The sequence below is a fragment of the Lontra canadensis genome, unplaced genomic scaffold (genome assembly GCF_010015895.1).
Source record: "Lontra canadensis isolate GAN:19392208 unplaced genomic scaffold, GSC_riverotter_1.0 scaffold15, whole genome shotgun sequence".
NCBI lineage: Eukaryota > Metazoa > Chordata > Mammalia > Carnivora > Mustelidae > Lontra > Lontra canadensis.
This window is the reverse complement of record NW_022631009.1, coordinates 5,773,939-5,789,727: the sequence shown is the minus strand read 5'-3', so window position 1 is coordinate 5,789,727 and position 15,789 is coordinate 5,773,939. Positions and strand designations below refer to the sequence as shown.

The following is a 15,789-nucleotide window of genomic DNA, read 5'->3' as shown; positions in this document are numbered from 1 at the left end:
AAAAGAGAGTAATTGCTAGTATATGTAAAGTTTACAGGCAGGGACTCATTTATTACAAATTTTGTCCAGGAAAAATATTTAAGTCCATAACTTATCATAAGCATCCTCCCCTACCCCCTCCTAAAATACTAACTTGGTAGGGAGGTTGGAAATCTATCATAACCAATGACAGACATCCATGCACAAAAATAGCAAGTCTCAAGTTTAATATTTTATTGCCATATTTTGAAACAACTGGTTAGGCAGCTGCTACCGTTATCTTCCAATTATTTCTCATTTTTCCAGAGTTTTAAATGCAAGCTGTAACAAATTAAATCTAAATTTCTATATGCTCCTTAAGGAGAAAAAAAAAAAAGTTTCAGAAAACACTACCAAAAAAAGTTGAAGTGGAGAGGAAGAAAGGGATATTGGCAGCAAGAGAGAGAACTCTATTTTTAATGTCTCCAGTGATTTGTTTCGATTGCCTCCAGGTATGTGGCTACGCCTTCCCCCAGGTGGTCCACGAAGCCTCCATTCTGAATAGGCTCTTGGGCTGAGACTTTGCAGTTTGCTAAAAATGCACTTCCCCCTGCCATTTCTGTAAAAGTGCTTAAGAAATCCTTTCACTGAATGCTGAATATTTTGCATGCTCTGGTGTAACACTACCAGTGGTGCTCAAATACCCAAGAAATTTCTCCCGAGATTAAATGGGTCACGTTTTGGCGATATCAGGGCGAACAGAATTGCATGTGATTTTGACTGAACACAAACGCAGGGAACAACAGCATGATTATTTTTTCTTCCAAGATCAACATGCTTTCATCATAAATTACGGGATTTGGGTCTAACAATTACATTTTTGATAAAAAATAGTAATAATAATAATAATTCATACCTATTTGAATTTTGCTTTGTTTCCTTTTGAAAAAATCTGGCTCTTTGATCCTCATTAGGGGAAACCGAGGGTGAACATAGGAGGCAGATTGTCACAGTGCCTCTCCCTCCCGCTGCCAAGATTCAACACAGATTTCATGTCACTGCAGCTTTGCTGGGCACAGGGCTGTGGAGTGACACACACTTGCTGTCCTTCTTGCTGTAGCACATGACACAGCCACTTACAGGTGGTCCCTGAGATCACCGTTGGGTAAACGAAGCCCTGCTATTGTATCAGGGTCCTTGTACACGTGGTTTCCAATGCTGGTGACTCTCAGGGAAGGTCCCCAGGCACAGCTCGCAAGTCTATGGACCTGCGACTCCTTCCAGCCTTTGTCTCCTCCCCCTCAGGCCTGAGTTCTTTCTGCCTGGCATCCCCTTCCTTCTCCATGACCTGGCCGATTACCCTTCAATTCCAACAGAAGGGGCTACTCTCTACTTTATTGCAACGTCTTCCCCAAATCATCTCTGGCAACTTGAAAAACAAAACAAAACAGAAAAATAAACAGATTCCCAGGCCTTATTTCAGGACCCAACTTTTATAAAACCCTCTGGGCATTTATGACATGACGTCAGATTCAGGAACCACTGTTCCAGAGCAAACTCCAGCAAGCACCGGGATGACCCAGGGTGGCTGTGAAAGTGCAGGTTTGAGGCATGAGAAGGTGCATTTTGGACAAGCTCTGGATGATGCTCCTTCGGGGGCCACAGTTAGAGAACCACTTGCCCTTGGGTAAGCCCCCTGAGGGGCAGGACGCATAGGACCCTATCATTCCCAGCGCTGTATGAGCCAGTATCTGGCTCATTTGTCTGAATGAACGCCCAAGCTGCTCTAACATTAATACAGAACACAGGAAAACCCAGGGAGATCACCATTTTTTAAGTGTTAAGTCGATGATTCTACTTTCATCCCACAACGATGCTCCACTTGCAGAGCTAAAGCCCAGCTGCCCATTTAGACGTAAATAGAGACTCAAAAGTGCTAAATGGACAGGGTAAGCAACACTCGATTCTCTTTAAGGAGAAATGCCACACTTATTGGCTGGCTGGTAGGTTGGTTGACTTTTCTTCTGAGAGGTAATGAGAGGCAAGCATCTAATACATGAGATCATCAGGAGAAAATAATCATTTTGTCCAAGTGTGCTTTAAATCGGAAGCAATGATTTACTGCTAACACTGAATTTATTCAGAATCCATGGAGGACGTGCATGGCCAGCCTCTAATCACTTTCAGCAGAGAGCCCCACGACTGCCACAGTCCGTTGAAACAAGATGAGAGATTGTCATCTGAGATTTGCCACATCAGGGTCTCATGAAAATACAAAATCAACACCTTCCCTTTCTCCCTCTCCTACCCCAGATGATTTCTGAATTTCCGTACATTTGTGAATTCACAGAAGCATGAACAGAATGATGTGAACATCACAAATGCAAATGTCTTTGTCCCTAACAAATTGCTCTATCTTCCCTCCTTCCCTAAGTTTTGGAGTGGGAGGGAATGGCCGCCACACAGCATTTCATCTTAAGTTCAGAAGGCAAAGACAAAGGTGAGTTATACTTCTCCAACGGTTTTGTTAGGAGTAGTAGCTCTTACACACACACACCCTCAACTTAGGCAATGCAGCTCGTATGTACTTTGGTAAAACTGACATCTGCATCTCTAAAGAAATCCTTTACTGTCAAAAGAATCTAGCTTAGTTTCATTTGCTTGAAATGTTTTCATCTCAGACCAAATTTAGAATACCCTACCACCTGTTTACACCACCAATCTCCAGCAAAGAAGCAAACATTCACCTCTTCCATCCACTTCCCAGATGAGACAGTCAAGGTGACCCAGATATCCAAGAGGTTTTTAATCAACCCCTAACTCCTTCTGGAGAATGTGCAACCTTTGTGCTCCAAACATTGCAGAAACACACATCAACACCTCACTGCATCAGAGAGCATTTCCCTAACGGAGAGAGTGTCTACTGCGCAGCATTTGAGCTCTTTATGAAATGCCGGTGGGGGGTGCAGGTGAGCAAAAGGGGCATAAGGGGTCAAAAGGTGCAAACTCCCAGTTATAAAATAAGTCACGGGGATGTCCCGTACCGCATGGAAGCTAGAGTTCATACTATATTGCATATTTCAAAGATGCGGAGAGAATAGATCTTAAAAGTTCTCAGCACAAGAGAAGAATTTTCTGACTATGTATGGTGACCAATGTTAACTAGACTTACTCATTTTGATCATCTGGCCATACATACAAATATCTAATCAATAAAAAGAAAAAAAATGAGACACAGAATACTATGAAAACAGAGCAAACAATCTAGGCTATTTTGGAAACCATATTTAACAGTCTTGGTGCCTGTTTCCACATCTGTGAATGGGAGGTTTGTAGTGGCCAAGAGATCTGGCTAGGTCCCCTCCTGCTCTAAAATTCTATTAAAGTATTTGCAAAGTGACCTTTCTTTTCCTATTACCTCTTAAGGTTGCACCTTCTCCAATCTGTTAGGCCTCATTGCAAAGAAGCCTTGGAATATGCACGAGTTGGATTAGGTATTTTTGAGATTGAAAGCAACAGAAACCAACTCAATGGTGCTGAAGGGGGAAAAAAAAGTGTTACTAAGAAGATTCAAATATGCTTTCATGAGAACCAAAGGCAGGAAGACAAATGGACAGAGAGGGACTAGAAACGGAAAATCCAGTGTAAAGAACCTGGATGCGTGTCTTCCTTTTCTCTGCTTCTTCCCCTGCTCTCCGCTGCGCCCCTCAGCCCTGTTATTGCAAATGGTTACGAGGTTAGATATTCATTCTCTACTCAAGATATGAGCCTGAATGGACCCTAGCATCCCTGAATCTCACTTCTTGTGCATCCATCAAGAAAGGGCCCCATGAGACAGACCCTGGGAGCTCACCCCTGGGAGCCTATGAATTCAGAGGCTGCAGCCAATCACCGCAATGAAGAGGGTGAAGAGATTCCCCGAAATCGGTGGGGGACAGGAGAGAGCGGCTCACCACAGAGGAGAAGATACAATGAGAATCTGTGTGGTGTGGTTTTTTTTTGTTTGTTTTTAAGGATTTTACTTATTTGACAGAGAGAGAGAAATCACAAGCAGGCAGAGAGGCAGGCAGAGTGGGGGTGGGGGGGGAGCAGGCCCCCCACCAAGCAGAGAGCCTGATGCGGGGCTCGATCCCAGGACCCTGAGATCATGACCTGAGCCGAAGGCAGAGACAACCCACTGAGACACCCAGGTGCCCCGAATCTACGTTTAAATAAGAACTATTTTCCTCGAGCTGTGTTGTGAAGGGAAATCGTGCCAAGTCCTGGTAAGAGGACGCAAGACTTGAGCTCCAGTCCACGTCCAGCCACCTAGGAATATGTTTGCTTTAATCAATCACCTTTTTGAAGTCTGGTTTCATCATCTTTGAGCAGGAATTACATGTTTCTCACTCCCTTAATATTCTTAGTACCAAGCACACTGGCTTCATAATGTATTTGTCCTCCTTCCCATTCTAAATGATATACGAGCAAGGATTTGTAAAATAATATATTAATGTAGATCATTCTTAAAAGCGGATTCAAGTGCATTATAACTAGTCTCTTCACTTGTTTCAAGTATCTGGGTCTTTCGCCTCCATAATAAAGGTCCCCCTCAGCAGGTATGGAATACCAGAGACTATAAGCCAAAACAATACCACCCGGCCATTAAGACCAGACTAGATATTTTATGTAGTCAACACATGCATTTTGTATTTCTTTGGCCCATTGCCTCTTCAGAGTGCATTTCTGTTATAGTACAGTGGGCTAGAAGTGGAAATCATCAGCTACAATTCCTCTCTGTATCTCATTAGAGGTCTAGTTTCCCCTTAATGCACATGAAGACCTTTCATTAGCAATAATGGGAGCTGCACGCATCAAAGAGAAAAATAGACCCTCACCATTGTGATCTAGGAGATGAGGTTACTGGGACACTTGCCTGCCTGATTGGAGAATTATGACATTCAGAGATGCATGATCAGATCAAGGGAAAATTCAAATCTTTGTGACTATTTAAAAAAATAAAATGTAATTTAAAAAACCTCACACTGGAGAAGGGCAACAATCAAAACTAAAAAAATTACAGGCAGATTGAATCTAGGAATGAGTTAAGCAAGTGAAAGCCAAATGACAAGATAAACAAAGGTGGAGAAAGATTACTCGGGGGATCTGACAAAATAAAAGCTGTTTCCAATACACACAAAGTAAAACACTGGCAAGAGAGACTATGGTCCAAGAAGAAAAGGCAAGGGCCATTTACCGTCAGAAGCGGTAAACACTGCTGAAAAGTTAAACAAATCCTTTGCCTCCATGTCCACAAGGGAAGATGGAAGATGCCAGAAATGGCTGTGCCCTGGAGAAAGGTCAATGAAAAAGAATATTACTGAAGGAAACAGAAGCGACACCTCAGTTTACGTCCTGAGGTTGACACAAATGCCAGAAGCAGTATTTTCCTACTGCAATCAAATAAACTTTAAATAAGGAGAAACGGGCCGCCCTGCACTGTTACAGGTCTGATGAAGAAGTGGCAGAGTCCTTCACTTTTGTACAAATGCAAAAACAGTAAATTGGGGATTAAAAGAAGAGAAAGTCATTTTTACCTTTCTTTGAAGTATAACAGTGGGTTAGGATTTTTTTCATAGTTTTTTTTTTCGGAAGGGAAGATACATATAGAAAGACTAGAGATGTATCTGCAACCTATTGAAAAAGGCTTCCAGCAAGTCCTACCTACAGCATGGATTCAGTCAGTACCCTGTCCCCTGTCCCCTGACCTCATGAAGGCTCCAGGGAACACTTGAGTTCATACGACTCTGAGGCGACATCCAATTTTTTCAATTAAAGAACTGAAAATGGGTTGCCTAACTCACAGTTGTAAGAAAATGCAACTGATGTCAACATCAATCCTATGGAATCAAACGGACTCTAATGAACTGGTCATCTGATGACTGATATGAGGGCCTAGCAGCCTCTGAGAACAATACAGGTAATCAAAGAATTGTCTGGGACAGACCAAAGCCCTATGGATTGGCCCAAACTCCCCAAGCTGGGGATGGTGGCTCCTGAAAACCATTTCTGCATCTATGGATTTTATCCCTAAAATTGCTACTGAGGCTTCGGTATAGCCAGTGTGGGTTCTACTCTAGGGCCAACCAGGCTTAAGGTACATTAGAGTCTTTTTTCTACATAAAAAGAAAGCTCAAGGCAATGGGTATTAGGCCACAGCTGTTTGCTCCAGCAAACAATAAATTCCCAGTAGCTCTGGCTCCCCAGCCCCTCCCTCCCTGTCTCAAGTAACCTGGCGCCAGATCAATCCCTGTTCCAAACCATGCAAAGAGGTGCAGGCTCTAATTTGGGAGTCACCACACGGTAAGCCAGCTCTAAGTCCTCCACTGCAGTCTTGGCTGTGCCTTGCAGAAACCACCCACTGCTTTTCTCTCATCTTTGTGAACACTTAAGCAACTCAAGATCTTCATCGCTCCCCTCATTGTTTATCTGCGAACTGCTGTCACAACAGAAGGAATGCTCTGTTAGGATAGACCAAAGCACTGTCCAAGGCACAGGGGACTTGATCAGGCTCTCTGCAGATGGGCACTTGAATCATTTGCTAAAAGAAAACCCAAAGTCCTTTGACCTGACTTCAGTTTAGTATTACCTCTTTAAATACCCTTGGCCCATTTCTATGACTAGACTGTCATAGAAAAAGTTGCCAATGAGAAGATTAAGGAAAAATTAATAAATGTCATATACTTAACATGAATGAGAAATGTTTACTGTAAAAAGGGAGTTTAAAACTCAATTCTTTCATAACACACAAGAGTTCAATGCCTACAAGGTTTGGAAGTGAAGGATTCACTTGGGTTTTTCAAAGACTGTTACAAAAATACAGTGCGAACAATGTAGCAACATTTTAGAAGAGATTAAAATTGGAAATTTCAAAGAAGTTAATATTAGACAACCACATCTCAATTTCCAAGCTTCTAAAAATGGAGAAAAAAGTTCTTTTAGTTTACCTCAGTATTTAAAAATCAGGTTATCTGGAGCAGCCTATAGATGCTCTCAGGTATTTTCAATGAAGAATAATGCTATGTCTTCCAGAACCTTATAAAGCATTACCAATGATTACGGGGTCAACTTCAAGTATGTTTTACTGTTCCGGTTTACCACATTTAATTTTCCATTAGATTAACATGCTAGCTTTTTCTGTGTTTTTGTTCTTGGATAAGTGAATGGTTTATTAGACCCACTACTCAGCTTATGAGCTTTTCTCATTTCAACTTGAAGAAACTGCAAATATTTATAGAAGATGAACCATACGTATTTGTTCCTGAAAAATGTCAGAATATAGCACTCAAATCAAATGCCGAACAGAAGCTATTCCCTAACACTACATACTGTGCATTTAATTTCCATTGACATGTTTCCCTAAACAGTTTTTCCCACTACAGTAATTCCTAACCCAAAAACTCCTGAAATCTTCCATTAAGTGTGCACTCGCATCTTACTCTGAGTTACGGGTACCTCAACAGTCATATGGAACTTAATAAGTAACCACAACTTTAAAAAATATAATTGAATCCTGTTATATTCATCTTACACACCATGAGGAAATAGCAATTATGTCTGAACTGATTTCCCTTCTATTTTGCTCTTTGATACTTCAATGGTGTTTTGTTTAAATCACAAAAGAATTCCAAATCTAGGCAATTAGAATGCAAGGAAATAAACCAACAGAGTATACAATCCACAAGGACAGAGACCAAGACCGGTTCTGTTTATCAATACATCTCATCTATGTAACACAGTCACACTCAAATTTGTGTTGGCTCAAATAAGGAAGCATGATGGGTGGGAGGGCAAATCAGTTGTAACCTTCTTGAAGGCAATTTAGCAATAACGGTAAAAAGCCTTAGAATTTTATATACTCTTTGACTACTAAGTCTATTTCTAGGAATTTATCCTAGAAAAATTAATTCATGTGAGCAAGTACCTGAATTCTAGAATGGTCAAAGGCCACAGCTTTTTAAAAGCAAACCCTAACAACCCAATATCCTGAATAAGAACTCAAGAGTGTAGCTCTCACTGTAGTACGTACTGGGCATCTCTTACATATCAACCACTGTTCTAGTGCTTTACCCCAATCTTCAATAAACGGCAACACTCATACCCACCCTACAGGATAATACACTTGTCCCCTTTCCTCATCTCATTTGGATGAAGGAACTGAAGCACAGGGAGGTTAAGCAACTAGTTTAAGGATACCCTAGAGGGAAAAGAGTCAGGTTTCAATCCAGATGCCTGATCCCAGAGCCCCTGTACTACTTCCAAAACAAGGTGTGTATGGGGGGAGGGGGGAATTTCTCAACTCCCCTCACCCGTTATCCATTCCTTCTGATCTTCCTATGGGCCATGTCTTTAAGGTAAAAATCACAAAATAAAAGTCTCACAGGCATAATCCACAGCTACAGATCTCACTGATTTTGGTGTCACAAATAGCAGGATTTTTGATTAACTTTTTATTTTTTTTTAAAGATTTTATTTATTTATTTGACAGACAGAGATCACAAGTAGGCAGAGAGGCAGGCAGAGAGAGAGAGAGAGAGGAGGAAGCAGGCTCCCCACAGAGCAGAGAGCCTGATGTGGGGCTCGATCCCAGCACACTGGGATCATGACCCGAGCCGAAGGCAGAGGCTTTAGCCCACTGAGCCACCCAGGCGCTCCTGACTAACTTTTTAAAGATTTTATTTATTTGAGGCAGAAACCAAGAGAGAGAACACAAGGGGGGAAGAAGCAGATTCTGCACTAAGCAGACATACACAGGGCTGGGTCCCAGAACCCTGGGATCAAGACTTAAGCCAAAGGCAGATACTCAAACAACTGAGCCACCCAGGGGCCCCTTGACTGCCTTTCAAATATGAAAAATTAAAAAGGTTTTTCTCCCTTCAGTGTAGTACTGTTCTTAAACTGTTCTTTCCCTAGTTACAAAACTTGATGTCAGAACTGTATTTCACTGTATAGAAAAGATAAACTAGAAGTTCTAAATTAAAAGACACACACACACACACACACACACACACACAAAGAATTTCATTTTCAAATACAGCTTTTTTGATGAAATTTTTTTAAAAAAAAATTCTAGTGCCTGATTAATGACCTATGAGCTTGAGGACTGGCTGACCATCACCTGTGGAAACAAAAAGGCAGACCAACAAGGAGCACTTTACACGATTCCAGGTCTGGGATGAGGGTTGCCTGGGCAAGCGCATGAAACTTGGGCTTCCACAGGCACTAATCTGGGAGCAATGAAGTGAAGAATTCCCTGTAGGTGCCAGGGCCACTCGGTCCGGGGTTAGGACAAGCAGGACTGTATGCTGAAAAACGTGGCGCCTCACAGGGAGCAGCAAAGGTGATGGAGCCTGGAGGTCTGACATTGATGTAGCTTCTGGTCAAATCTGTTTAATCTTTTGTAGGGAAACAGTATAAGCAAAACAAAAATAAAAAGCTAGACACAATATGTGTAAAATCAAATGAGCAAGCAGTCAAGGTTGTTTTATTTTTATTTCATTATTAGCTAGAAAGACTTTCCAATTGGCAAGTGTAATTTCTTCCAAGAATTGCCCCAACGTGATCTCAAAAGTCCATGTTAACTCCTTTTCTGGAAACTTCCTTTTCTCAGTTGTTGTATTCCTGAAGAGCCTGGGCCATGAAGAGTTTGCCTAAGTTTTGGGCAGTGAACTCCTTGATGTTCTGGCAGTAAGTGTTAATCTGGCCTGTGCATTTGGGAAAGTGAGAAAGAGAGTCACAATGTTCCACAAATTATAAAATGACCTAGAACACTAGGCAAGCAAGAAAATCAGCATAATACACATTCACCAGAATTTTATTTTCTTTTGTTTTGAATCAAAAGTTTATAGGAGTCAATTCCGTTATCCATGCCCTTATAATAAAGAATGCAAATTCTCTGGAAAATAAGCTATCTTCTGCTCTTGGGTACATGGAGACAGAAGAAAAACAACAGCAGTTAATTACGTATTAGCTATCAGTCAAAAGGTACTGGCCGCGGAGCTCGGACGCACGCCATACTAAGTGAGAAGCAGCGCCGGCTCGCTTCAGCCAGGTACAAAGGAGATACCAAATCACAGAACTGCAAACAAAATGACCCACTTGACCCTGATGTGCACAGTCCAGTAGTTTTCAGGCTGTGCTCTGGAGATATTAAAGGTTCCTTTTCTGACCCAAGACAGAGCAGAGAGTCCCCATGAAGAATGGCATTCATCACTGCTTTTTAAGTCTTAAAACTAATGATCTAATCTGATGCAACATTTATGCAAGGTATTTTGTATATATAATACAATTCTGCTTGAATTGGACCTTAAGTAAGGAATGTGTCTCGGTTACCCAAATGTAATTGATAAGTGTTCTAGAATTTGTATTAAGAATTTGGAATCTGACCCCCTCCCCGCCCATACACACGCACGCACGCGCGCGCACACAGACACACACACACACACACTGAAAATGTATAAATAGAATTGAGAAATGATGGAATATTAGCTTCTGTTTGAGTGGGATTTTCATTCTAAAAAATCTCTCACAGGCAATCAGCTGATTTAATCAAACAGTATTTAACATTTATACAGAAATAGGCTTCCTAGCATAGGAAACAAGACTCCACCACTGAAAGGCAGTGTTAAACGGCAGATACTCCCAGACAAAGTATATCCAGAACTGCATCCCTATTGCTACAATATAAGTCAAAGTAAGGGAAATCCTTTTCCTCCAGTCAGAAAACCCAATTCAACTCCAGCACCCACATGAAGACGTGGGCTCCGTGCTGGGCTGGAACATGAGAAGTGAGCAGCTTGAGCTGAATGATCTTCTGCAGTATGGCATGTAAACATTTCTCCCGGGCTTTTCCAAAAGACGACTCGAATAAAACCTTCCCACTTTAGGAAGTTTATGATGCCTTCTCAAAAATGTTTAGATAAACACAGAGTGAAGAAGCACTGAAAGGACTTTAGAAATAACAAAGACTGACAAATTCTTAAATTTCAAAATTATAGGTGCTAGATTCAAATTCATCATTCAACCATCTTAAATACACTAGCTTTTCTGATGTATTTTTCTATTTATAAATCTCTCCTGGTCTTCGGCTTCCTAAGGAACAGAGGAAACGAGCCGCACTCGCACCGGCCAACAATACCTGCAATGAGCAGAGAATCCATCCTGGCAGGCGGCTGAGGGGGTTTGAAAAGTTTGGACAGATCCTCCTCAGGCAGCGGGGGTTCCCCTCGACTCTGGCGCTGCATGTTCTCCTGCTGGCGACGCTGCTGATACTAAAATTCAGAGAAGAAATGATGTGGTTATTTTTCCCTACCTGAGGAGAAAAAACAAGACCTCCATCAATTATGCAATCAGCAAAACCCCACTGCCCTGAATTCCAACAATTTTATTCTAACAATTTTAAATGGTAACCCACGTAACTCCTCCTTCTGAGAAGATAATAAATATGGCAACAAAGACCATTTCTTTGTTGGAAACTCCAGTGTCACTCTGAGCTCTTAAGAGTCTATAATGATAGGAAAAAAAGCAAACTGGTTATGTGGGAAACTGAGGGCGTAAAGGGCAAAGAAGCTCCTGATTAGTGAGTGAAGGAGAGTGATTTTACCATTTATGACAACAGGGTAGATGACAACATTACAAGTATGACTCACCTTAACTGCAATAACGAAGTAATTAACCACCACACTGGTTAATTTTTTCAACTTTATCCCTACTGACCAAAACGACAATAATGCTGACGATGTTGATACTGTAACATCATCATCATCATCACTATCATTATTATAGTAGTAAACGCTTCTAATCAGCAGTGCTATTGGCTCTATAGCTAAGAATGAATATTAGCTTAGATAATGCTTCAAAAACTGTCAAACTGTGGCTTCCTAGGATTCTCAGGGGATATATCCATAGGTATGGATCAACTACAAACTTACTGAGCAAATTACAATCAAGAGGTAACACTTATAGGTCGCTTACAACGGCAGAGGGAAATTACCACACACAGAGCCTTAAAAGGTCAGGTAATGAGACGCTAAAGTAGGCTGTAAAAAATTTAAGTCCTTGGGTTCCTAAAGAAGGAGATTACCTTGCTTTTTGCAAAGATGTCTATACACATTATAGGGTTTGAGGGTAGAAGCTGGACATATCTAAAAAGGGTTGTAAATGGTGTTGGTACACATAAACATCAAATGCAAAATTTTAAGACATGTATCACTAGTTTCCAGAAACAAATGTCTCACAGGTGACAGATTTTCAATTTGCTACTCCAGGCTGCATCCTTTCCCTATGGGAAGAACCAGCAGGAAAATGGAACCAAGCAAGGTCCTTCTGTCCTTTCCCCCACCACCCTTTTTAAGTTTTTCACTATTGCCATCTTTACCACCCATGCTCTTTTCAGTTAAAAAGTATATACTTTATAGCTCTATATGTGTTTTTTAAATCCTAAGTATGGTAAAAACGAAGTGTTCTAAATTTCACTATAGATGAACATTGATATTTTAAAAAATTTTAGATCTAATAGTCTCAGAGCCGCTTAAATTGTAGTTACACTGAGAACTGTAGAGTTAACAACACCTACTTTAAAGTACATTTTCATGAACACACAATAGTCATAGACAAATGCTTTCACAGATAAACATTATGGAATCAACCTATCTATGAATCAAATGCTGTAAGAACACTTTAGAGCAATACAGTCCAAAAACAATATTCCAGGAACTGTGAAAATCCTGTGGCCTTCAAGAAACATGAATAAAGGAAAGGTTAAATGGCCACAGCCGTATATACGTGCCTATGAGAATATTCAGGTAGTTCTAGGGTTTTTATCTGTATTATACTATCTATTTCACAGCAGTTGGTCTATTATTTCCTATCAAAATTGCTTGCTCTTAATCACAATTGCTCAGTTTTTCAAATGAACTGAAGATTGCTAACTATGCTGCAATGAGCCACTACCAAGCCAATTATAGTTAGTAAAGAAATGAGCTGTGACACTCCAGAATCTCTTTTGCCCCTGATTTTCTCAATAAGTGTGTCTCTTATTTGCATAACACTGCCATCGCAATCTGAGCTTAATATACTGGCTCTCTTTAAAAAAGGTATTTTTAAGTACAACTTAGAAAGAATATGTGGTAATAAATTAAATATGACAGAGTTCCTAGTTAACAGTCAATGCTTTATCAAACAGGACTTTGATCATTTTGAAGAAAACTCTTGAAGCACCATACTTAGAAGTGAATTCTCTGACAAATTTTCTGGTAACACCAACCTGATGTTTCTGCTGCTGCTGTTTACTCGTGTTCCTCATGTATGTGTTATATTTAACTATATCTTGGCTCATTTCATCCACTCTGTCCATCAGCAACTGTAGATTCTTCCCCAAATGGTTGCTGAAATGTAAAGTAAATATACTGACATGTCATCCTTTAAAGCTATAGGTCTGCCACTGCTCTAAACACTTCTGAGAAGATATTCAACTGATTTGCCATTTGCTACAAGAATGAGAGCACACATCCACATAAATGCAAGGGGACAGGAAAGAATGTGAGTCAGCCTGTTATCAAACTTTTCATTCTGAACGCACACCTGTAGCCACCAGAGTATCCAAAATAGCTGAGCTTCTTATTATCAGAGCACACATGTATCAGAGTAGAAGCTGTTAAACATATCTAGCAGTTTTCTGTAATGTGTATTTTCTCAACAATGAAGTTTAACCTAAGCTCGGTACTCCTGCACCCTTTTCCTTAGCACCATCCCCTCCCCAGCTGTGCTCCAGAGTATTTAAATCAGGAGCCATGGAAAGGAGGAACCATGCAAAGACACTAAGACTTCTGGTACCCGATTCCTCTATCCAGCAGTTTCTAAAAGAACAATAATAGCATTTTTTTCTGCAAAGTCAAATGAAAAAAAAATAAAATAAAATAAAAAAATTTCCTTTCCCCTTGCCCTTCCTAGAATCTACAGTATAGTCATTCACACTTCTTTTCCTCTCCAGAAATTTCTCTTGCAACTCATTTACCAAAATCATTTTATAAAGGGATGTTCACAGGTAGTGCAATGACCACCATATTCATTGATTTCTGCCTGCAACTATCTCCTACCATGGTCAAACCTGCTACTACAAATATGTACTCTAAAAAAAACTAGTAAACAAACAGTATTCACTCATTCATTTCAAGTAAGTATTAAGCACCTCTTATGTTATGACTTTAGTGATTAGCAAACAGAGAAACAATAATGAATGAGACATTCATAGCCTCTATCTTCACTGAGCTTACAAATGATTGGGAGTGGGGCGCCTGGGTGGCTCAGTGGATTAAGTCCCTGCCTTCAGCTCAGGTCATGATCTCAGGGTCCTAGGATCGAGCCCCACATCGGGCTCTCTGCTCAGCAGGGAGCCTGCTTCTCCCTCTCTCTCTGCCTGCCTCTCTGCCTACTTGTGATCTCTCTCTCTGTGTCAAATAAGTAAGTAAATAAAATCTTAAAAAACAAAACAAAACAAAAAAAAAACAAATGATTGGGAGTGGGGAGGAGAAAAAAGGTAGAAACACTTTAGGTAGTACGGCTGCCCTATCTCTTTCCCTTATGGAGAGGACAGGCTGAATGCAAATAATTAGAAGGAATCAGCCAAGCAAAAAAGTATTCTAGGCAGAAGACAGCATCAGCGTTGAATGCCTCAGATGGGCAAGAACCAGGCAGATAAAAAGAAAATGTCTGGTATGGCTGGAGCACAGTGATGGGTTACAGAAGTCAGACAAACACAGATGGTAAGCCATTAGCTGCACCACAAAACACCCCAATAACAGTGTGAATGAGATCCCTCAACTCCAACATAAATGGTGTCTTTGAGTTGTATGTGTTTGTGATACATTTTGTCTTAAAATTTTAAAAATGACCACTCTGGCTGCTACGCACAGAACAGACTGGAGAATAGAAACCAGGGATTAGTTAAGAGTCTATTGTGAGTGCTGGCAAGGATGTGGAGAAACCCAACACCCAGATACTGTGGTGGGAATGTGAAATGATGGTTAAGATGGTAGACTTTATGTTATGTAAATTTTAGCTCTACTTTAAAAACTACATACACACACACATTCACAAGCACAGAGAATCTACTGTGGTATTCAGAGAGAACAGTGGTGGCTTGGACGAGGATGGTGGCAGTAAGCATGGGAAAGCATGAGAAAAACGGGCAGAAAGGAGAGAGAAATCAAGGCTGACTCCTAGTTTCCTGGCTTGAGCATGCCCAATGTTGGTTATGGCATTTACAGAGAAGGGACAGGCTGAGGAAGGAACACACTGGGAACGATGGGAATAATGAAAGTAAATCCAGTTACAGTATGATCCTAAATGGACACTATCTGGAACCTGGAGAAAATTAGCAAGTTTTGGCTCTTTCTTAAAAAGCAGAAAGATACAGAAATGGGGTGTGTGTCTGTGTGTGTGTAAATAAATGTACCACCTAACCTCAGGTCTGGCACTATCTTTATAACCTTGGCCCAGTGACTTGGCCTAATAACTTTTTCTTTTCTTCAAATGTTTCACTTTTTTTTAAAAGTGTTTTTTTTTTCAAATTCAGTTTTCATATTTTTCTTATTCCATTTTAATTTTGTGAATCATTTTTTAACTTTGAAATATTTCTTTTTCTTTGGAAACAAGATTAAGTATTGTTTCCGTTTTCTTCTAATTTCTTAACAGCTTGATTTTAACTCACCTCTAATTAAGTGTCTGGGCCAATGGTAAAGGTAAGCAAATAAAATGATTCTTTCTACCAAGTAGCTAGTCAAATGTCCAGAT

General features: G+C 40.5%; 1 protein-coding gene across 1 annotated transcript in view; it reads right to left on the bottom strand.

Moving 5' to 3' along the window:
• Nucleotides 1-9,470: 9,470 nt before the first annotated feature.
• The window catches only part of EIF3H (eukaryotic translation initiation factor 3 subunit H), a 101,585-nt gene continuing 95,266 nt past the window's right edge, over nt 9,471-15,789 (bottom strand). Inside the window, exons 6-8 of the mRNA XM_032858440.1 lie at nt 13,262-13,382; nt 11,135-11,267; nt 9,471-9,701 (exon numbers count right to left, since the gene is read on the bottom strand). Of these exons, the coding sequence (XP_032714331.1) occupies nt 9,604-9,701; nt 11,135-11,267; nt 13,262-13,382 (352 nt within the window). The 3' untranslated portion in view covers nt 9,471-9,603. The remainder of the gene's footprint in view (nt 9,702-11,134; nt 11,268-13,261; nt 13,383-15,789) is intronic.